The 23,257-nt window shown below is 46.6% G+C and overlaps 1 protein-coding gene across 13 annotated transcripts in view; it reads right to left on the reverse strand.

Annotated features, from left to right (window-relative positions):
* PTPRT (protein tyrosine phosphatase, receptor type T) overlaps positions 1-23,257 on the reverse strand; it is a 1,163,284-nt gene that overhangs the window by 178,238 nt on the left and 961,789 nt on the right. For 6 of the 13 annotated variants that reach the window (XM_021078122.1, XM_021078112.1, XM_021078117.1 and 3 more), the window contains exon 14: positions 15,548-15,604. The exons of the other annotated variants lie outside the window; for them this stretch is intronic. In XM_021078122.1, coding sequence (XP_020933781.1) covers positions 15,548-15,604 — 57 coding nt within the window. The remainder of the gene's footprint in view (positions 1-15,547; positions 15,605-23,257) is intronic. 13 annotated transcript variants of the gene reach the window in all.

Raw genomic sequence — 23,257 nt, forward strand, 5'->3', positions numbered from 1 at the left:
GCCCATGAGAGGATCTGCAGGGTAAAGACAGGCCAAGAGATTTGTCACTCAAAGTGGGTTCCAATGACCAGAAGCATCAGCATCATCTGGGAACTTATTACAAATGCAGAATCCCAGTCCCCACACCATATCTCCTGAATCAGCTCCTGCATTATACAAGCTCTCTAGGTGATGCTGCTGCACAGAAAACTCCAAAGATCCTTGATTCTGGAAGAATGGCGGTCAGAATCAGGATCTTCCCAGAGAAGAGAAGAGTCAGGTGAGACTTGATGCTTGCCTTCCTAAAGTTAAAAGGCCATTGTGGAAGATGGAATAGTTTTGGTCCCTTTGATGTTAAGAGCAGAGTGCATATCAGTGGGTAGGGGTGACAAGAGTAGATTACAGGCCAACACAGGAAAAGTTTTAATGCAGAAGCCTAACCAGGTGAGGCTAAAGGCCAGCCCTTTTCAAAGATGTGGGAGGAGCATGCGACAAGGATTTTCCCAAGCTGCACTTCAGAACTGGCATTCTCTTTTACCTGCCCATGCTGTCTCCACTGGTTCTCACCTCCTGGATGCTTACCCAAGCTCTCAAAGCCTCCCTTTCATGGGATGCTGACCTTTCTTCTCTACTTATTGACTCCATCATCAACCCAGCACCCCTTGATTACACTGACACCCACACTCTGAGAGAAATTTTCTCTGTCATCCTTAGAGCCATGGCACTCCAGTGGGGCTCTATCCACCCCCACCCTCGCCAGTCCCCAAGGGACCCACAATGGCATGAGAAGGTGTCACAAATAAGGAAAGGCACTGCCTAGGCACTCCTTGTGCTCAGACTACGCAACCTCTTATGTGCCTTTTGGTGCAGAGATGTGATGGTTTGATGAGGTTAGTCAAAAGCAATGGGTTTCGAATTAGAAATACATGAGCTTGCCTCCAGACCCCATCACTAACTATTTGTATGACCTTGATCAACGCTGTTAACCACAGTGTGATTTTGTATCCTCATTTGTAAAATAAGGAGTAAATGCCAAGTTTATAGGGATTTCCTAGGCATCAGTGTAGGAACAGAGGGGAAAACTGCTTAATGAACTCTGAGAATCTGCTCACTTGTGTGGCATAATAATGGCACGACCTTGGAACTGGTACCAAGTGGTGGCAGGGTTTCTGGTGTCTGTAAAATGTGGATCACTGTGGGGGCTGGGGTGATGCCTTCTTGCAACCCGCTGCCCAGGTTCATCCCATCCTTTGGACAAAGGCAGGCAGAGCCCCCAGAGTGATTTGCTTATATTTCCTCCTATAGGCGAGGCCAGTATCAGGCTTACATCTAGATGACTTAATGGCAGCAATAACATAATTTGGCAACAAGGGATTAGTAATTCTTTCTCAAAGTACTTTCCCTGGTTACAACCTTAATTCTATAGGTTTACTTCAGAGAATTTCTCCTGTCAAGATATAGAGCAAAAATAGAAATTGTAGATAAAGAAGTACCTAATTGCAACTGATAAAACCAAGCAAATCACAGGGGATGCATAACACATGCTGGTGATCACTGCTGATGGCAAGAAAGGAAGCTGGCTCTGGGGGACACAATTCCTAAAAGCAACAGTCTTTCAAACACACAGTTGCCTCTTAGCTATCCAAGGGCATTTATCCCCAAATCATACTGAGCTGGCAGTCTACGCCCATCTATTTAATGACTTCTTTTGTTGAAGAGTCTTTCTGGATTTACTCTGGCTTTACATGCATCTGGCACCCAGTAGAGTAAACCTTTGAAATCCTAACTCGAAGCTGCTACCTCTATGCCAGTGAAAGTTTTAAGCATCACAGGTATCTCTGATTATGAGGGCTGGGGTTGCCAAGAGGAGGCAGCAGGGAAAAGAGGAGGAAGCTGGGCAAGTTTCTGGCTCTTCTAAAGTCAGGTACATGCCATATCGTCTTGATTTTCACGGACATGAATTCTCAGAAGGGTAGGCTATTTTTAAGATGGAACTAAAGTCCAAGAAGGAAAAGAGTTGGTAAGAAAGCATCTGGATACTTCATTAGATTCAAGCCTGGAGACTTTACAAATTGCATCCCAAGGCATTGAGAGCATTTGTAATTGTGATCATGAACTACTTTGGCAGTCTTTGAGGACTGAAATTGTAGTGAACAGGAGGGGTGTGAGAAGCCTGAGGAGAAACAAATGCTGTTGCTGACTTTTTTTTTCTTTTTTTTTTTAATATAATGGAAAAATGGAGATTCCAGATATTTCACACACGTGTGATGTTGATACAAGCCAGAATAGAGACTGGCTGATTAAGTCAGATTTTTTTCCTTACCATTTAGTAAAGGAGGGACTAATCACTAGAAGCCAGCACAGGCTCCACATCAGTCAGCAACCCACCAGGAAAAGGGAAACTGCACCAAACACTGAAAATGGAGCACACCTACTAGAGAGTTGGTACCCAGGGATCAGGAGAGGACGGTGAGGCAACCCAGAAGGGAGCAACCTCAGGAGCCATTATCCAGGTCAGACTAGAGAGACACAGGCTCATCAGAGCCCAGAGGTCAAAGCCATCCAACAAAAGCTGGAACTTCAGTAGATCTATGGGAGAATAAGAGTCACACAGGGGACATGGATACTTGCCAAAGATGGGGCCTGAAGCCAAGAGGGAGAAGGTTTCCCTTCCCTCTCAGGCAGTAATTCTTGTCCTCTATTGACCACATTCAGACACCAGCTGACATGGTGCCTAAGCAATACATACCCCCGCCACCCCATGCAGGGGGTACCTGCATGTCCCAGCACAGCAGGGGAAGCAAAGAATAGATAGGAGGCCAAACAGGCCAAGGGCTTCCTAGGAACACATGATGCACAGTTCACCTTGTTGCCACTTTTGAGAGGTGTCTGGACTAGGAAATCAAGAGAAATGTCTAGTACTGTGTCTTCATTCACAGCAAAGTCAAAGCTAAGATGCCGCAATTATGACTGGCTTTTAGGACAGCCAGGTGTTAAACTGGGTTGTAGGCAGAAGATGGTAACGGAAGAGTCAGGATACATGAGCATGTGTAAAATGGCAATATTATTAATAATAAAGAGTTCAAACATATTTGGAGCTTTTAGTACAAGCCCGGCTGCCCTTCACATATGCCATCCCTTTGAATCCTCACTGCCACCCTATGAAGTGAGTCCTATCATTATACCCACTTCAGAGATGGGGAAACTGAGACTCAGGGAAACTAACCATGGCAAATGGCAGGGATGGAATTTGGCCTGTAGCAGTCTGGTACAGAGTTTTTTCTCTTAAAACCACAGTACTACTCTGCCACCTCTCCAATAAATCAGGGAAGGGACTATTCAGCAAAGAAATCTGGTTGATTTTCCTCTAATAACTGGAAGAAAGAAGAATCAGAACAGTTCTTTAGGGGATCTGAGAATCTTATCTCAAACAGTCAGACTAAGATGTCTCTGTATTTATGGCTGCCCCTGGTGAGTTTGCCACCTGCTGTATCATGTGGTTCCATTTTACACCTGCTTTTCTTAAAGATTATCTTCCCTCATGCCCTTCCACCAATATATCATATTCTAATATCGAAGGGATTGATGAACATGTCATGGGAATCTTGTTATATGGGCCAAATTATACAGACTTTGCTCAAATGATATTTAAACTTGACCTTTTTAAGTTCCCTCATCCTTTTCACTTTTTCCTGTACATCAACCGCCATCCCCAAGCCCTTCATACACTGAGTTTAGTTTTATTATTAATCTCTGGGCTTTCTCTATAATACCTTTCTTGATATTTAGCAATCAAAGCATCCCAGCTAATCCCACAGGGAGACAAGCAAGCTCAAGTTTAGGCAACCGTGCTCTGCTTTATTTCCAATACTTTCTTGGATCGCGCGATGACTAATTTTTTTAAATTGCTGACTACCTCCCCCACACCTCAGAATAGTGCTTCCTTCGATAAATCTGGTTGATAATGGACTACTTGAGAAGGATTATTCCATCATTCTTCCAAGTGACATCACCTAGGATGTTTCTCAAGTAATAAATAAATTGCCTCAATTCATCATATGACAGTAATTGCTTTTAGCCAAGATTTAACTCAAAAGTCAATGTCAAGTAGCTGGAAAACACTACAGAGACTCGAGTTTTTCAAAGATAGCTCTACCCTTGCTGGGGAAAACCATTTAATAAGTCTTGAGTTAAGTGTAAAGAAGATACAGATGTCTAAATATCCCAGACTCCCTCAATATTACCCAGCCAGTCCTAAGAGGTTGCAATTGACTTCGTCACAACCTATACAACTAAAACTGCTAAATATCACTGACCAAGGTCGCCCTTCTTCTTTTTTTTTTTTTTTCAGCCTTAAATGGAGGTGAGCACCCTGTAAGATGGGAATAGCTTTAATTGATTATTTGAAAGCACTTCGGCTACTCAAATACATTGTTCCTCAAGTGCCGATTCTGCTTGGTCCTGTGTGTCTCTGGAATCTGTGTTTCTAAGCGGGCCTTGTCTGACACAGCAGATGCTCTGTGTAGGTCAAATTCTAATGCAGTCATGTTACACAAGGTAGGAAAGTGGCTATATAAGATCCTTATGGTGAATCTCTTCTGGGTGCATGTAAACTCCTTTATTCTCAGAATTTTATATGCATTTGGAATTCAGCTTCATAGACCTAACAGCAGCCATGCCCAACTGATGCCAGCCCTTGTCATTACTGACAGATCTCTTGGAAGGCATGCCCTTTCAAGGGCTTTACCACTGGTGGTCTCAAAGTCCTTTCTTTCTTCCTCCTGGTCTAGCCACCTAGCTGCTCCCTCTTGCACTCAAGGAAGGCCTAGAGTATGAGTGCTGGACCCCAGCCTATGACCACACTAGGACCATATGGGATGGCTAGAGCTGGGGGTGACAGTAAGAAGCCAGAGATGGGTGCACTGTGTAAACTAGCTTAGGTGTCAGGCTAGTTAGGGTTAAAGATATAGCACAGGGAACTATATCTAGTCATTTGTGATGGAAGATAATGTGAGAGAAATAATGTATATATATATGTATGGTTGGGTCATTTTGCTGAACAGGAGAAATTGACAGAACATTGTAAATCAACTATAATGAAAAATTTTTAAAAATTGGGATGTGGCTGAAGTTGGGGTCAAAAATGGAAGGAGGGACCAGGAGCCAGCCCATGGCTGGGGTTTAGGAATGTCTATTGGTCAGTCTGCACCCATGGTGAGAGGTCAGCCAACGCTTAAAGCTGTGCTTGGACCTTGGCCAGAAATAAAATTTCACCCATGGTCACAGAACTGGACAAAGCTAAGTGACCTCCAAAGGGACTAGACCTGTTCAACCGCTGGCCACAGTGGAAAAGTTCCAGACGTTGCCTGATGTGAGTGGTGCTGGGACCATAACGATGACAGTGGGTACAGCAATGTGCCGGACATGTGGAGTGAGTAGGAAAGCATCTTGCTGTCTGAGAAATCAGCACGCAGTGGGAGAGAGAAGCTGAAAGTCAAAGCTCAGTGCGATGGGTGCTAACACAGATGAAATACAGAGAAGAGCACTTATGACTAGACTGCACACTCGATTTCATATGTCATCAGTGGTGTGGGACACACCCTGGACATCCCAGAGACCACCCACGGCCTCCTCCCCATCTTCCCTGGCTCCCTGTGGTCCAGAGGCCTGTCCTGCTGATGAGGATGAGGAGGCTGGGCCAGCTCGGTGCAACAATCCTGGCTCCCTCCCTGCAGACAGTCCTGGCTCCCTGCCTGCAGAACTTGTGCATTGAGCCTGGAGCCCAGGGGGCTCAAAGCCGCTTAGCTGCGGGAGAGAGGTACACCAGAGCCCGCATTGGGGATTAAGGATTTAGTCTGAAGAGCAGATGCAAGAGAGGAGAACACACACTCTGCCGGATGCCCTGCGGCAAAGTGATAGTCCCTTTAGACTTTCTCAGGCAGCCAGCGTGAGAGAGCAAACTGTCACACCGAATGGACTGTTACTTCTTCCCACGGAGTTCAGAGCCGTCCTGGGCAGCTGTAGAACAAGGGAAGCCTTCTCGGGAGCAGTCAGTATGGACATGAGCACAAAGGGATGGCCTGCAAGTCAAACGGTGGCTGGACAGCGAGAACAGCTTGCTTGGTGAGGCAGAGGCCAAGGCCAGGGCGTGGCCAGCAGCAGATGCTAAGATTCCTCAAATGCAGGAGGCAGAGACCAGAAAGGGGAGGTTCAGAGCCACAGAGCAGAGACCAGCTGTGCACCAGATGCAGAATGCGGCCAACCAACACAGAGACCCGCACTGGGGACAGGGGGGGCCAAAGAGAGTCTATGGGATGAATTTGCTGAGATTCTCTGGCAGCTCTTGGTCTCGGTCTCCCTGAGGTCCATTCACGGTGAAGGCACAGTTCTGCTATAGAAGGTGGACCCCTCCCCACTTCCCAGTGCTCGCGATCACTGCACTTCCAAGTGTATTAGTTTCCTAGGGCTCTAATCAATGACCACAACCCGGGTGGCTTGAAAAAACAGAAATTTTGAGGCTAGAAGTTTGTAGTGCTGGCAGGGCCATGCTCCCTCTGAGACTAAGTGGAATTCTTCTTGGGCTCTTCCCAGCTTTGGGTGCTGGATGGCAACCCTTGGCACTCCTTGGCCTGTGGGTGCATCATTCTATCTCCACCTCTGCCGTCACATGGCCCTTCTCCTTATGGGTCTCTGTCTTCACCTGATATTTTCCTCTTTTCCCAAAGACACCAGTCATACTGGATTTAGGTCCACCTTCAGGACTTTGTCTTCATGAATCTATCTGCAAAGACCTTCTTTCTAAACAAGATCACCTTCACAGGAACTGGGGGTTAGTGCTGCTTGAACATATCTTTTCAAGGGACGCCATTCAATCCATAACCCAGGTGAGTCATGATACAAGCAGCCTGGAGCTGCACTGCAAGTAGGCAGGAGCGCCTATCATTTCGCTAAGTCAGTCAAACACTAAAGGGCTCAAGGCCAAGTGGAGAGCAGATGGGAAGAGGGGTGGGAGACTCCTGCTAGCTAAAGGGCTGAGCAGAACAGGTGGCTTTCAGAAGGACAGTATGTCCTGCTTTTCTTGCTCTGAACAGCACAGCAAGATGTACCAGAGGCCCAGGGGCCCCTAAAACTCTTACTCAGAAACCTAATCCAGGGAGTTTCCATTGTGGCTCAGTGGGTTACAAACCCAACTAGTATCCACGAGGATGTGGATTTGATCCCTGGCCCCACTCAGTGGGTTAAGGATCGGACACTGCCGTGAGCTGCAGTGTAGGTCACAGATGTGGCTTGGATCTGGCATTGCTATGGCTAGGGCATAGGCTGGCAGCTGCAGTTCCAATTCAACCCCTAGCCTGGGAACTTCCATATGCCTTAGGTGCAGCTTTAAAAAGAAAAAAAGAAAGAAAGAAACCTAATCCAATTATTTCCAACTGATTTCAGCCCTATTGATCCCCTAGGGGGTGATCACAGTACATGCCCCAAAGGGGCAGGAACAGGGAGGAAGAGCAAGCAAGGATTTGCTCGGCCGGGGCAGCTCTGCCCAGATCATGCCTCCGGAGCATGAAGCTTACAGCATGAATCAGGGCACCTGGAAAGGAGAGAAGGCTCGTGGGAGGGAGCGGGAAATCTATAGGAGGGATTAGTGAAAGCATGAGCGGGATCAGTGGGAACATGCAGCACGGAATTCAGATTAGTGCAACACAGCTGAGTGAGGGTAATAAAACCAGCAGCGGGAGACGCATCGATTGTTGAGATCCCAGCCAAATCCACCATGAACATGTTTGCTTTCTTCTAGCCTCTGCCCCTTGGCTTTGGGAAGCAGAAACATTGAATTGCTGTGTTCTCTACTAAAAGTTGATCTCTCTCCCCCCTCCCCAAAGGACGGCTAGAAAAGCAGCTCTGCTATTAGAAGATGAACGAGGGAAGAAGATGAGGTTCAGACTGTGTGCGGGGTCTGTTCTTGCTCACACAGACACAGGCAGAGTCCCGGGAAAGGTCTCTCCTGGGATGCCCCGGCTTGCTGCCCACCCCACCCCAGCCCCACCTCTCCTGGGCCAGCACCATGTGGGCTCAGGCTGCATTCTCAGGGCTGGACCAGCAGATTTGGGGAAAGACTATTCAAAGACCTGGAGAATCAGTCTCCGGAAGCTTGGTAGATGGGGCTGCATGGAGTTCAAATAGTAGATTGAAAACTAGTGCTCGGTGATGCTCAATAAACCTAACAAAGTGGTAGATGATGAGCCCTGTGATGTGCTTGAATCATCACAGATGGAGACGGGGGTGGGGGAGGTGGCACACCATGTCTGGCACATTCTCCATCAGTGCTAACTATCTGCTCATTTATTGGTCCACTTGTGCATGGGGCCAGGTGAACGACCACTGTGTATGTGCTGGGCACAGGGTCAGAGGTGACAGAAACCAAACAGCTCCAAGACATGTGCTTGTAACAAGGATGTGTGCCCTGTTTGAGAGGAACCCTCACTTAGGGCTGAGGGGGGTCCTTTGTGCCCACTGGCCTGGCCAGCTGACCATCTTCTTTAGATGCAGCCTGAGATAGCGGGGATCTGGGAAGGCTTTGCAAAGACTCTGCTGTCTGAATTTGACCCCAGAGGGTGAGTCAGGTGGGCCATGGAGGGAGAGAGCATCCCACAAATGGAACAGAATGTGAGAAGGCAGGTCCTGTGTATATAACCAGGGTGAGGGTGGCATTGGGCACAAGGAGGAAATAAAGTGGGGAAGATGGAGAAAGGACACTGACTAGAGAGTCAAGAGTCTTTGATTTAGGCTAATTGTCCCAGAGCACTAAGGGAGCCTTGGGAGCATTTTAATCTTCTTTTGGGGTGGTCACTTGGCTTTAGCAGAGCATACCCTAGAAGGTACCATGGTGATAGGGAGACCAGTTTGGATGATAGAGTGACAGCAGGGAGACAAATCTGACCAAGACTATGAATCTCAAACAGAGCAGCAGCAGTGAGGAAGAAGGGAGGGGTTCAAGAGAGATTTGGAGGCAGTACTGGTCAGTTGGAGTAACTAACTGAATACTGAGGATGGGAGAGAGAGGTCAAGGTTGACACTGGCAGTTTGGAGAGGTTGGAGACCAATTTCATGGCAGTTTGGAGAGAAGATTGGAGACTGATTTCTCCTTGGTCTCAGGAGCCTGTCCCAAGAAAGCAAAAGATATAGTGAGAGCCTCAGTCAGACATGCTCTGTGTTCAGATGCTTGCTTTACAGAACACATAAACATTCATCTGCTGAGCACCCCGTAGGGGTTGGGACACCCCAGAAAGATGCCTTCCTCTTCTGCACTGTCTATTGATTCTATTGGGAGACTAGTAACAAGAGCTGGCAGCCAAGATGATGAACTAAGAGCCTTGTGCCTGTCAGGCTGTGAACACCTATTGTAAGACTATTGACGAAGGTGACATTCTGGTGCACTTGACTAAGTATGAGACTCCTTCCCCACTCTGGAGAGTCTGCCTGCAGCCACCTGAGCAGCCAAACGGAAGAACTGAGGAGGGTCTGCAGGGACCACCTGGCTCTGACTGTCACCTGCCTCCCTGACCTCCAGCTGTGGTCCCTGCTCCTTGTCTGCAGGAATAGCCCTGGACTGCACTCTGGGACCAACAGAAGCCTTGGTCCAGGGGAAGTGGAGGATGCCCAGGTCAAGAGGACTTCAGGATTGCATGGCCTCATTCTCCATCCTGCTCTTGCTTTGGATCATCTCTGCAGCTGCGGTCACCACCATGCTGCTGTGCCCTGCCCCTACTTTGCATATCCCAATTCCTTAATGAGCCCTGATTTGTGAATCCTGCTGGGCACTTAGGTGCCTCAGGCTCAGGGATCTGCTGGATTCTTACCCCTCAGGCCCACCCTGCCTCATGTTTCTCGGGAACCACAGTTCTGGCCCAGCCATCTGCCTAAATGTCACCACTGGCCAGTGTGCTTCTTCCTTCCTCTCTGGACTCAGTTTCCACATCTGTAAAGTGGGTTTAGGATAATAATGACAGCACAAGTCTAAGTGCATTTCTCATGTATTCTTCTCAACAACTATACTAATAATTTATTAGTATCTGAATGTTGTAGATGAGGAAATGGGACAAACTGTGTAAGTTCCCTGGGGCTCAAAGTCCCACAGCTGGTACACTATGTAGTTTTTGAGGCACAGTCCGGAACCATGGTAGTTCTGGGTTCCTGGCACATAATAGGCACTCACTAATATGGGCCAAGGGCATAGAGTATAGCAGGTAAGATTACAGGCTTCCTGGAGACCTGGGTTCAAATCCTGTTTCATCATTTCTGAGTTGTGTTATTTTCTTTCTCCCTCCCTCCCTCCCTCCCTTCCCCCTTTTTTTTTTTTTTTTTTTTTTTGTCTTTTTAGGGCTATACCCATGGCATATAGAAATTCCCAGGCTAGGAGTTGAATCAGAGCTGCAGGTGCTAGCCTACACCATTGTCACAGCAACGCCAGATCTGGGCCACATCTACAACAGACACCATGGCTTGTGGCAACATCAGATCCTTAACCCACTGAATGAGGCCAGGAATTGAACCTCATGGACACTAGCTGGGTTCTTCACCTGCTGAGCCACAATGGGAATTCCAGAGCTGTATGAGTTTCAATCACTGGAGCCTCAGTTTCCTGATCGATATAATACAGTTTCCTTATATGTAAAAGGAGAATGATAATGGTACCCCACATAGTAGAGTTGTTGGAAGTTTCAGTACATTCATGATGTGAAACCCTCCGCACCCTCCATGGGATGTTAAGAAGTACATTATGCTTATTTGCTATTTTACTATTCTTTTCATCATCACTTTGGACACCCCTGATGCCACTGTCTCCTAGAGCTGTCACTTCTCTCCAGCCAACCTGGCAGGCTGCACTCCCATTGCCTGCCTTCCACCTCTTTCTGCCAAGCACAGCCCCATCACGCTGGGTGTTCAGGTTTAAGCCTTTCTGGAGAATTTCATCTGCTTCTCCTGCCTTTGGCTCCTGGTCTCACACCATATTGTCAACCCCTGCCAGAAGGCACAGCCTCCCTGGAAGGGTTGCTCACTTCCCAGGGTGCTTCTCTCTCTCTGCTTTCAGCCACCAAGCCCTGTCCCGAAGGCTCATACCCTTTCTACCTGGACCCAAGATTTACAAGACATCCCTGGGAAAGTGGCTTTAGAGGTACTTAGCTGCAAAGCAATCTCAGAGAGAGTATTTGGGCCTCAATTCTGTCACTGGGACAAGGCCCTGATTTAAGGAATTGCCAGGAAAACAACAGAGAGTTTTAACATGAGGTGCCAAGGAAGGATAGGGATGGTAGAGTGGAGCATATCTGACACTCCCTTGAAGCCAGGAGCTGTGCTGGAAATGCATCATTGTTCTCTGCCTCCCCTCGCCATGGCTGAGCCTGGCCGTGCAGGGCTCACACTTATTTCACAGATGAGGAAACCGAGGCTCAGGAAGGCTGAGTGATTTGCCAGAGTCCCCCAGTTTTAAGGTACAGAGCCGGGGCTCCCAGAAAGACCTCGCCAAAGCCTTCCTTCTTGGAGAGGATTGAAAATGGGCATTGAGCATGGGCAAGGCACTAAATCTGGGTCAGCACGGAGGTTGGGGCCAGAACAGGGCTGCCTGGCTGACCTCCCTGCATTCATTCTGCTCTCCCGACTGGATGCTGCCAGCATGCTATTAGGGCTAGTGTCCCACAGCTCCCCCTGGAGGCCTGTCTGAGCTACTGCAGGGGGTGCAGAGAAGAGGCACTCTCTGCTGTTGGTGGGTCTGGGGTCCACTCAGTGCTTCAGGTGAAATGTTCAATAGCTTGTCATTTGTCCCCTGCAGCCTCCAGTCAACCCACCATAGAAAAACATCCAACCCTGGCCATAGAGGTTTTACCTTATTTTTGTCGATGGAAGGACTCTATCCTCTAGATGCCAATAACCCCTCCTACCCAGTTGTGACAACCAAATGCACTTCCAGACATGGTCACATGTCCCCTGGGGAGGGGGATCAAGATGGAATCAAGAGAACTGAACATTTTCTGGGCCTCTACACTCTGTGCATTATACTTCTGTTCACCAACTAGGCCCAAAGATGGTCAAGACATTTTTGGCTCTCCATCTGTGCTGTCCAAGGTGATAGCCACTAAGCTACACGTGGGCCCTGGAAATGTGTCCAGTGTGATGGAGGAACTGAATTTTCAAATTTTTATTTATTTTTTATTTTTATTTTTTTGCTTTTTTAGGGCCGCACCCATGACATACGGAAGTTCCCAGGCCAGGGGCCACACTGGAGCTGCAGCTGCCAGCCTATACCACAGACACAGCAACGTGGGATCTGAGCCACGTCTGTGACCTACATCACAGCTCACGGCAACGCCAGATCCCCAACCTACCAAGTAAGGCCAGGGATTGAACCCCCATCCTCATGGATACTAGTAGGATTCGTTTCCGCTGAACTACAGTGAGAACTCCTCAAATTTATTTTATCTCACCTAATTGAAATGTTACCCTGAAGCAGTGGGATGTATATTTACTTGTTAAACACAATGATTATCTTCATAGGACTATATGTCATTTCTAACTGGTTAAAATTTAGCATCTGAATTGAGAAGTGCTGCACGTGTAAAATTCACACAAGATTTCAAAGAGTGCTAAAAAAAGAATGTAACATCTTCCATTAGCAATTTTAAAAACTGATTTATGTGTTAATATAATATTTAATATATAATTATAATATATGATAATATATTGTAGACATTGGGTCAAATAAAATTAAAAGTGGAGTTCTTATTGTGGCTCAGCAGGTTAAGACCTGACTAGTATCCAAGAGGATGCAGGTTTGATCCCTGGCCTTGCTCAGTGGGTTAAGAATCTGGTGCTGCTGCAAGCTGTGGTATTGGTTGCAGATGTGGCTATGATCTGGCATTGCTGTGGCTGTGGTGTAGGCCAGCAGCTACAGCTCCGATTCAACCCCTAGCCTGGGAACTTTCATGTGCCACAGGTGCAGCCATAAAAAGAAAAAAAAAAACCTCATTTCATCTGTTACTTTTTACTTTTTAAAATGTGACTCTAGCAGAGAATTACGTACATGACTGAGATTCTATTTCTTTTCTTTTCTCTCTCTCTCTTTTTTTTTTTTTTTTTTTTTTTTTGCTCTTTAGGGCCGCACTTGCAGCATGTGAAAGTTCCCAGGCTAGGGGTTGAATTGGAACTATAGCTGCCAGCTTACACCACAGCCACAGCAATGCTGGATCCAAGCCATGTCTGCAACCTATAACACAGATCATGGCAATGCTGGTTCCTTGACCCACTGAGCGAGGCCAGGGATCGAACCTGCATTTTCATGGTTCCTAGTCCAGTTCGTTAACCACTGAGCCACAAACTCCTGAGATTCTATTTCTATTGGACACTGAAATTCTGGAGGTAACAGGGGGTGCCCTTGCTCCCAGGGACCATGGGGCCATGTCTGGAGATACAGTTTGTTGTCCTAGTTGGGGGATGAAGTGCTCTCAGCATCTAATGGGCCCCTAATGGCTGGGGATTTGCTAAACGTCCTACAATGCATAGGAGAGCCTCCCACAACTAAGAATTTTCTGTCCCCAAATGTCACTAGTGCCAAGGTGGAGAAACCTTACCCTAGAGCATGAAGTCCTTAAAGGAAAAGGCCAGTAGGTCTGAAAGACCTGAAGAGCTAGTGGGAATGATAACTCTTGGTTCTCACCATTAACTCTGGCCAGGGGTGCTGCCCTCCCCGCCTATCCCCATGAAGAGAGTGAAGCCCAGAGAAAAGCTGGGACTTGTCCAGGATCAGCTGGCTAGAAAGCGGCTGAGCCGAGGCTTGAACTCAGCCTCCACTCACTCTGAGAGGCAGCCTGCCCCTGCTCCACAACCAGGGTTCACGGTCCTCTGAGTTGATCCTGATGCAAAAAGAGGCTGCTTGTGCTTCCAGTCAAATATCCCCATCACTCAGACCTGGGCAGTAATTATTATTCACATCAGCCGTTATTGCAACCGCGGGATGAGCATTAACAAAAACACCTTTTGAAAGGGACAGCCTGCTCCGAGAGAAACACTCACAGGTGCCTCACCCATCAAGTGAGGCTGGGAAAGGCGTGGAAATAAATGGAACGCAATGACATTAACCTGTCAGTGAGGGAACATTCAGATACCTCAGAAGGCAAGAGGTAAAACAAATGTGCCTGATGTGGGATTGGTTCTGTTTAAAGAAAACATTATGGGTCTGCTGACTTGAAAGAGAGCCCAGAGAACAATGGCCCAGTGGAAATGGAGCCACTCAGGCTCTGTAAGATTTGGGTTGTTTCTCTGTAAATTGGGTGTGGGCGCCTGGCAAGAGACCTGCCCCTCGCACTGTCATCATGCATCCAGCCACACCTGCCTCCTCCCCGGATGGAAGAGAGGCTGGGAACCTCTCATAGGATGGGACAGGGCACTGGCATCTGGTGAAGGCCTAGTATGCCCTGCTAATGAGCAGGGTACTCTTCAGGGTCACCTAAGGTAAACTTGATCATGACCCTGCCACAGGTGTAACAATTTGCTTTGTAGATGAAATAAAGCTATGTAACTTCCTTAAGGTCACATTACTAGGGAGTGGCTGAGATGACAATCCTAGGGTGTCAGCGGTGATGCCCTGGGCTATAGGGGTTGATGGCAGGGTCAAAGGCAGGGACAGAACTGGCTGTGAAGGCTCATCCCAGGTCTCCTTTCCTGGGCTGGTGCCTCCTGCCCTGCATGACTGTCACCAGGTAAAGGGAAGATACGTCCCCAGGATACAGGCGATGGCTGACTGATATGGTGGTACAGATGCTGGGCCCCTTGCCTCAAAGTGGGGGCTCCTAAGTGACACAGCCCACACTCCAGAGCCCTCTGTGGGCTCAGCTAACACAATCCCTACACCTTTCCTTTTCCCCTTTCCCTGCTCTCTCCTGTCTCCCTTACTTGCTGTCTTTTAAGAATATTCATCCATGAATAATTTTTTTTTTTTATGGCCGCACCTGAGGCACATGGAAGTTCCCTGGCCAGGGGTCAAAGCAGAGCTACAGCTGCTGGCCTATGCCACAGCCACAGCCACACTGGATCTGAGCTGTATCTGTGACCCACACCATAACTTGCAGTAATGCTGGACCCTTAACCCACTGAACGAGGCCAGAAATCGAACCCACATCCTCATGGATACTAGTTGGGTTCATTACCACTGAACCACGATGCGAACTCCCCCCACCTCTTTTTTTGACTAATGGCTCTTTTCCCTCTCCTCAAGGCATAGGGATAATGTTTTCTTATAATTGCTCGTCATTGCTCATCATTGTAGACTCAGTGCCTAGAACAGTGCCTGGCACATAGTAGGTACTTTATAAGCATTAGTGGAATGGGTGAATGGATGTGCAGATGGATGGATGGATGGATGGAGGGAGGCAGGGAGGGAGGCAGGGAGGGATGGAAGGATGGCTGGGTGGGTCGGGGGGCTGCCGGTTCTTCTCTGGAGCACCTGGAGGCCTGGAGGGCCCACTCAGCACCGGCTACTCTCGCTCCCCTCCCGCCCTCCCAGGGCTCTGGTGATCACCTGTGGTGAGGAGGCAGAGTGGAGTCCCCGGGGTCACCCGGGCGCTGCCCATTGGTGCTGACCACAAGGAAGCCAGTCCCCAGGCAGCATGCAGAAGAGAAGGAGAGAAAGAAACACACATGAACACGTGCGGTACGGTGAACAAAACGTCAATCTCATGGCTCTGAAGAGCTCACACTACATCATGATCTAACAAAACAGGGCCTGAAATAGACTTTTTAAAAAATGAAATAGGAATAAGAGTCACCATTTATCGAGCACCCACGACATGCCAGGGACTCTGCCAGGTACCTCACTTAGAATATTTTTAAGACGAAGAACAACCAGAAAGGTCAGTATTATTATAAATGAGCCCATTATCTTTCCACCCAGGCATCTTGTCATGGTGCCACCACCGTGTAGCCACTCCCTCTAAAGACCTGGGCATCATCCTTTTCCTCTCCTCTTTACCGACCTCTCGCTTCCCATCCCTGGGCATGCCTTATTAATTCTATTCCAAAAAAGTTCTGGAAGCTTCCCCCTTCTCTCCAATTTCATTGCTACTCCATTCAAGCCACCCTCCTGTTTCCATTGGATCATTTGAAGCAGATCCCCACTGGTGTCCCCTGCCTCCAGTCTGGTTCCCTTTCAATCCATCCGCCATCCTTCAGTTGCAATGCATCAGTGATCCCATTGAGCTCAGGTAAACGTCAAACCCGTTCACTCAGTTCATAAGCCATCAATGATGACTTCCCTGCCTGTCCCTCCAGCCTCTCCCCTCTCCCACCAGGCGCACTGTGCTCTGCCTCTAGCATGACAAACTCCTTTCATCATCAACAGCCACCTTCTTGTTGGTAGGCTGGTCACTAGGTGTGGAAATATCCACTTCTTGCCTCTTGACCTTGACGACAACTGTTCATCTGCCAGGTGTTAGTTCAGAACCGCTTCTCTGAAGGGAGTCTCACTATATATGGGTGAGATGCCCCTCCTGTGCCTTCTCATAACACCCTAGTCTTTCCTTCTCAAAGCAGTAATCTCACTGCACTGTAAGTGGCTGCCTCCCCCTCAATTCTGAGTCTCCTTGAAGGCAGTCACTGTGTCTCATTTACGAGTGCCCTGCTGTGGCCTTGCACTGTAGCTGGCCCATAGCAGGCACTCAGGAACACCTGTGCAATAAATGAATGAAGGAAGGAGGGAAGGAAGGATGAATCGGAAAACAGATATAACTTGCTCAAGGTCACAGAACTATGAACTGCATAGGCAGTTAGTCAAACTCTGGTTTGTACAACTTTACTGTTCCTGGCCTTTCAAACACACTGCTTGCCTCTGTAAAGAAAATGGTACACAAAGCAGGAAAGTGTCCTATGCTTGATCAAAGGCTGCATGTTTCTCTAATGATTCATCAACAAAAGCATATAAAGTCCTTACACAAAAAGGAGCGAGGGAGTTCCTGCTGTAGCACAAGGGTGTGGCACTGGCACTCAGCGGTGTCTCTGGAGTTCTGGGACACAGGTTTGACCCCCAGACTGGCACAGTGGATTGGGGATCTGGTATTGCTGCAAGTGCCGCACAGGTCAAAACTGCGGCTCAGATCTGATCCCTGGCTTGGCCACTCTATATGCCTCAGGGTAGCCAAAAAAAGGAAAAAAATAAAATAAAATGGAGCAAGGAGTAGGACATCCAGACCAATGGATAAACAGGAAATACATAATTTCAACAATTCACAAGAAGGGCAAGCTTTATCCACAGCCATGAAATACTATAAAATGTAACCAACAGTCAACAGTAATCATAATACTCCTTCCTCAAAAGTATGGGGAACTTGACTATTTTCAAACCACATTCTAAGTTCAAGGCCAGAAAACTACGGCTGGTAGGCCAAATCTGGCCACCCCACGAGTGTCTCCTGTGTGCTCACCAGCACAGAATGGTTTTTACAATTTTTCATGGCTGGAAAAAAAAAAAAAAAGAGTAGTATTTTGTGACACATGAACATTATATAAAATTCAAACTTCAGTGTCCATAAATAAAGTTTTATTGGGAAACAGCTGTGGTCATTTTATATGCATTATCTATGGCTGCTTTTGTGCTGCAGTGAAAATGTTGAGTAATTGTGATGGAGATCCTATGGCCTGAAAAACTGAAAATATGTACTATCTGGCCCTTTACAGAAAAGTTTGCCAATGCCTGTTTTAGACAGACATTTTCATGAAATTCCCCCCAACGTTCTGAGGTGGGCAAGAAAAAGACTGTTGGTCTTGCATGTCAGAAAAAGACATGGAAGCTGGAGAGAAGAGGTGACTCATCTGTTCCCATCTGGCCTCTTCGGCAGCCTCCTACCTGATCTTCCACACTCCAGCCTTATCCTTGCCTGTCTCCCTTCTCTGGTCCATTTGCTAAGCTGTAATTAGAGTGACCTTCGTGACAAACACAGCCTGCTTAAGCACCCCCAATGACTCCCACTGCCTTAGGACAATGTCCTACATATGCCACGGGGCTAATGAGTTCTTGGTGTCCTGGTTTGTTTAGCCCTTCAGCATCATCTCTGGTCACACTGGCATTCTAGCCATGGTTCCCTTGCCTTGTCCCATTCAAGTTCGGTGGCCACCTCTCTGGTCTCCACTGATCTGCACATGCTTCTTTCTTAGTTCAGGAGACCTCACTATCTTACTCTCTAACCTTGTTCAATATGATAATTGTCTTTAGAGAAATATGCAGCCACTCTTCTTTCCAAACTTGGTCTCAGTGACCACCGACCTGAGAATACACACCCTAAACTGACTTGTGTTTCTCTTCTCTGTGCTCCCACAGCCTCCTGAATTTACCTTCGTCATAGCCCTTATCATGGTGTATGGATACAATTGCAATTTGTTGGCTCTCCCACTAGTTACAACATGCTAAATGCTTATTATTATTAGTCAGGCATGGCACCAAGCAGTGGATGTGCATTAGCTCATGAAATTCTTACACGAGCCTTGTGAAGTAAAGTGGTGTTGTCATTGTTTTATAAATGGGGAAACTGAGACACAGAGCAATTAAGTACCTTTTCCAGCCTGAAAAAACACTGTCTAAATCCAAAGACTAAGTACTTAACTTCTAGGAGATGAGGGGCCACTTATCAATACTAAGGTGCACTCAGTAAAAGTTTATTAAAACTGAATGGATAATGAAGTTCTGGTTTAATGTTTTTCACTTACTAGCTGTGTCACTTGGAAAATTACACATATTTCTGAGTTTCAATTTCTCTCCCTATTAAATGGGGATAAGAAGAAGTATCTCATGAAGTTCTTTCAAAGATTAAATGAAAACCAATCAAAGCCTTAGCTCAGTTGGCAGGCTCAGAGGAGCACCCACACACTACCATCTATGGCTATAACTCTGTTTAGCAGGCATGCTCAGCTATAAGGGGTAGGAACAGAGGTGTATCTGGACTGGTGCTGGGATGGGGAAACATTTTTTCAGTGGGCAGAGCAGCAGAAGTAAAGTGATAGATCATAGGTCTCAGCAGGACACCAAAGGAAGTAGAAATAAGAAAGGAGCTCTTTCTATAGATAGTGCTAGAGATGATTGGCCCATCTCTCCTTAGGCGTATTGATGAACCTCAGTCTCGTCAAGGCCACATAAATGGAAGTGGCATCAATCATTTCCAAGTGAGATATGTAAGATCCAAGTAACTACCTCCATGCTTATTCTCCTCTGGCTATGGGGTCCCTTGGGACTACTTATATTCTAGATGACATAACAACAAAGAAACCTCTGTGACATTAAGCCACTGAGATTTAGGTATTAACTTGTTGTTGCAGCAAGGCCTAGCCTATCCTGACTAATACAGCAGAAGAAAAGGTGGAAGTCCCTTGTTTTCTCTTATATCATCCTCCCTCTCCCCCACACACACTGTATGTCTTTTTTACTGGAGGATTCATGATCCTTCTCTCTTCATAGCTCCCAGGGCCTGTTCATATGTATATATGTCAGCCATTATCAAAGACACTGAGACCTTGGATTTCCCGTCATGGTGCAGAGGAAATGAATCTGACTAGGAACCATGAGGTTGCGGGTTCAATCCCTGGCCTTGCTCAGTGGGTTAAGGATCCAGCATTGCCATGAGCTGTGGTGCAGGTCCCAGATGAGGCTTAGACCTGAAGTTGCTGTGACTGTGGCATATAAGGTCAGCAGTTGTAGGCCCGATTAGACCCCTAGCCTTGGAACCTCCATATACCATGGATGCAGCCCTGAAAAAAACAAAAAGGGCAAAAAAAAAAAACCCCAACCCCACAAAACATTGAGACCCTGTGAATGGAAGTTCCCAGGCTGGGGTCAAATCAGAGCTACAGCTGCTAGCCTATGCCACAGCCACAGCAACGTGGGATCCAAGCTGTGTCTGTGACCTACGCCACAGCTCATGGCAATGCTAGATCCTTAACCCACTGAGTGAGGCCAGGGATCAAACTGTATCCTCATGGATGCTAGTTGGATTCATTTCCACTGAGCCATGATAGGAACTCCCTGTTTTCCCCTTCTAAAGCAACAAATGTTGAGTGCAAAGAGATGCTGATAGGCTAAGGATGTCATTGGATCAGATAAACGTGAAGACAAATTATTTTCTTGATTTATTAGCTTCAGCGCATTGTGGAGGTAAAGAAAGCTGAGGTCTCCTTGAGTACCTCACCTTTTGCTTCAGATCCCATGACTTAGCTTGGATATTGCTGAAAACAGGCTAAAGACCCATCACATCCTAAAGGTTCTATTATCAACTATTATTAGAAAAGAGGCATGGGAAGGGCTTAATAGAAATGAGACAGAGGATCTTGACAGTGGCTCAGAGAATTTCACCATCTGTGGTATTGACAAGATTCAAAATGGTGCCATGAATCGCCATGAGCTTTAGAGTTACATCTGTGCTATAATTCTGAGGGAACTTGAGCTCTTTATTTAACCTACCTGAGCTTACACAGCTACATGTCTTAAGTAAGGGTAATAATGATGGCCACTATTTATTTAGTGTGTGATACATGCCAGCCTTTACTTCTATCATTGCACTGTAGACTCATGTCATCATGCAGACTTGTGTCTTGCACACAACAGGTGCTTAATTTTTGCTAACAAACTCAATACTACATTGAAACCCTATTAGAAAAAGCTCCAAAGGAACTTACTTTCCTTTTTATTTCTAACCCTTATCTCCCATCTACCACATTTTTCCCCTTCCCTTGACCCCTTTGGGATGGATTAGCAATAAGATCCTGCTGTGTAGCACTGGGAACTCTGTCTAGTCAATTATTATGAAACACATAATGTGAGAAAAAAGAATGTATACATGTATGTATAGCTGGGTCACCATGCTGTACGGTAGAAAAATATATATATAAATAAATGATAAAAAATGTATTATTAGCATAATTTCAAAAAAGGCTTACTATTCCCTTGGTAAGATGCAACTACTTTGGAACATCAGATCTGAGCTGAAATCAACTTGGGTTTCTCAGGTTTTAACTAGATAATACTCATTTCTAGTTTAGAGGGATAAATTGGGACTCTACAGGAGGACACGTTTTGGTCTTGACTTTTTTTCTTGGGCTCTTTCACATGAGCTTTGTTTTCCTGAGTAGGGTGCAAAGAAGGTATGCATGTGTGTTGGGAGGTGGGTGGTTTGAGCAAATCTAGAGTAGGAGGTGGGACAAGGACAAAGACGACTAGAGAGATGTACCAGCTGTTGTAGCAAGAAAAATGCTAAAGGGTTGAGATATTTAAAGGTCTTCTTTAGGTTCTTTTATGGTATCTTTGCATCTACATCTTGTCTCATAACCTTCAAGAATATCCACATTGTTCCATGAGCATTTTAGAATCTAGACGATGCTGGGTGAGAGCAGAAGTGGCTAAAAATCAAAGAGACCTTGTTATACTCAAATAATTCTGAGACCCCGAATGTTCATCTCATCTCATTCATCTCATTGGGCTTGGCTAGGGAGGAGCAGCCCTCCCCTGCCCCAACCCCCAAACACACCCCTGGGCTCTCTCCTCTGAAAGTCTGGCAGGGGAGTTCCCATTGTGGCTCAGTGGAAATTAATCTGACTAGCATTAAATGAGGACACAGGTTGGATCCCTGGCCTTGCTCAGTGAGTTAAGGATCTGATGTTGCTGTGGCTATGCCATAGGCCAGTGGCTACAGCTCTAATTTTACCCCTAGCCTGGGAACCTCCATATGCTGCAGGTTTGGCCCTAAAAAGACAAAAAAAAAATTTTTTTTAATGAAATTCTGGCAGGATTTCCCAGGACTGAACAATAAACAACAGTTTCCCAATAGACTCACTCACTAGAGGCTTGCCTCTCACAAGCGATCCTTCATTATAGCCCCTACTTCCAGCTACCACAGCTAGATTCGAGCATCCTGTGGTTGTGGGTTACTCCTGAAATTTCTGGGCACATGATGAGAGGCAGAAAGGTGTCATAGTCAAAGGTTAGCAAGTGTATGAGCAAAATCCTACACTTTGTCAATGCAAATATATTACTGCTGTATAGTATCTCATCTAAATAGGATGACCTACAGATGAAGAGGTTAAATATATCCAGTCAATGCAAATATATTGTTGCTATGCAGGATCTCATCTAAACATGATGACCCATAGACAGAGAGGTTCAAGGCTAAAATCCAAGGCCAGCATCATTCCTTTCCCCTTGCATTTTCTGTACTTTGAATCTAGCCTGCATCCATGGATAAATGGACTCTACAATTTGTAGAACTATATGAGAAACGACTGTAGTTCAGGCTTGGGCTTTCTTCCTTGGAGAAAAGCAGAGAGAGGATGTGTGCTTAGCAGACCTGGGTCTCCAAGTCTCATGTCAAAGAAGACCCAGAAGAAGGAAGGAAGCAAGCTTAAGCTGTAGCACCTGGGATGCTCTTGACCTTTCATATGCATTGTCCCAAAGTAATCAGGGGAAAGAACTGATGATCTCAGGCCTACAAGTGACAGGACAGACTCACAGTAGCTGTGACTTGACCAAGGTCCAACATCTAAGTCTTGGACATGGGATTTGAGTATAGGTGTCTCTGATTCCTCATTAATTATTCCAGACAACCACTCAAGGAAGCTTGGCTCAGTGGGGGTAGGGAGGTCAGGCAGTGGGCACTTCCTGTCTGATTAACAGCAATTCCTACCTCTCACCTGGCTTCTCACATCACCTGTGGCAGATTATTCTTGTAGCTTAAAAAGCCATGGACACATCACTCCCATTCTGGGCCCCAGTCTTATATCTCTGAAATGAGGGCCTCTCACTGGAGAAGGGCTATTTATTGTCCCTGCAGGGGTGAGAATCCATTAGGAAGAGAGAAGAAAAAAATGCTGGATGAACTGTTCTACCTCAGGCTTAGTCATTACAAAAAGAAGCCACACTGACAAAAGACTATTGCCCACATCTCTTGCCTGTTGCCCTTGGGACAATGGTGTTAGTCCATCACTAGCACCAGGCAGCATGGAATGATTGGTGACATCGGGCCCTTTTCTCATGCTTCGTTATTCTGGAGTTCAGCTTTCAGCACCTACTCTGAGGGGTTTGTTTTAATGGGATCATTAGAAAGTGTTTACTAGATTAAAACTGTGACTTTCTTTCTGCAAAGCAACTCTGCAAATGGCTTTATGGGTTTCCGGATTTATTTTGTCTCAATGACTCGGCTCAGTTTGCAAATCAAATCAAAGCTGATTTTTCTAACTGCCACTTGGGCACACCCAGCAG

This window comes from Sus scrofa, chromosome 17, assembly GCF_000003025.6.
Source record: "Sus scrofa isolate TJ Tabasco breed Duroc chromosome 17, Sscrofa11.1, whole genome shotgun sequence".
NCBI lineage: Eukaryota > Metazoa > Chordata > Mammalia > Artiodactyla > Suidae > Sus > Sus scrofa.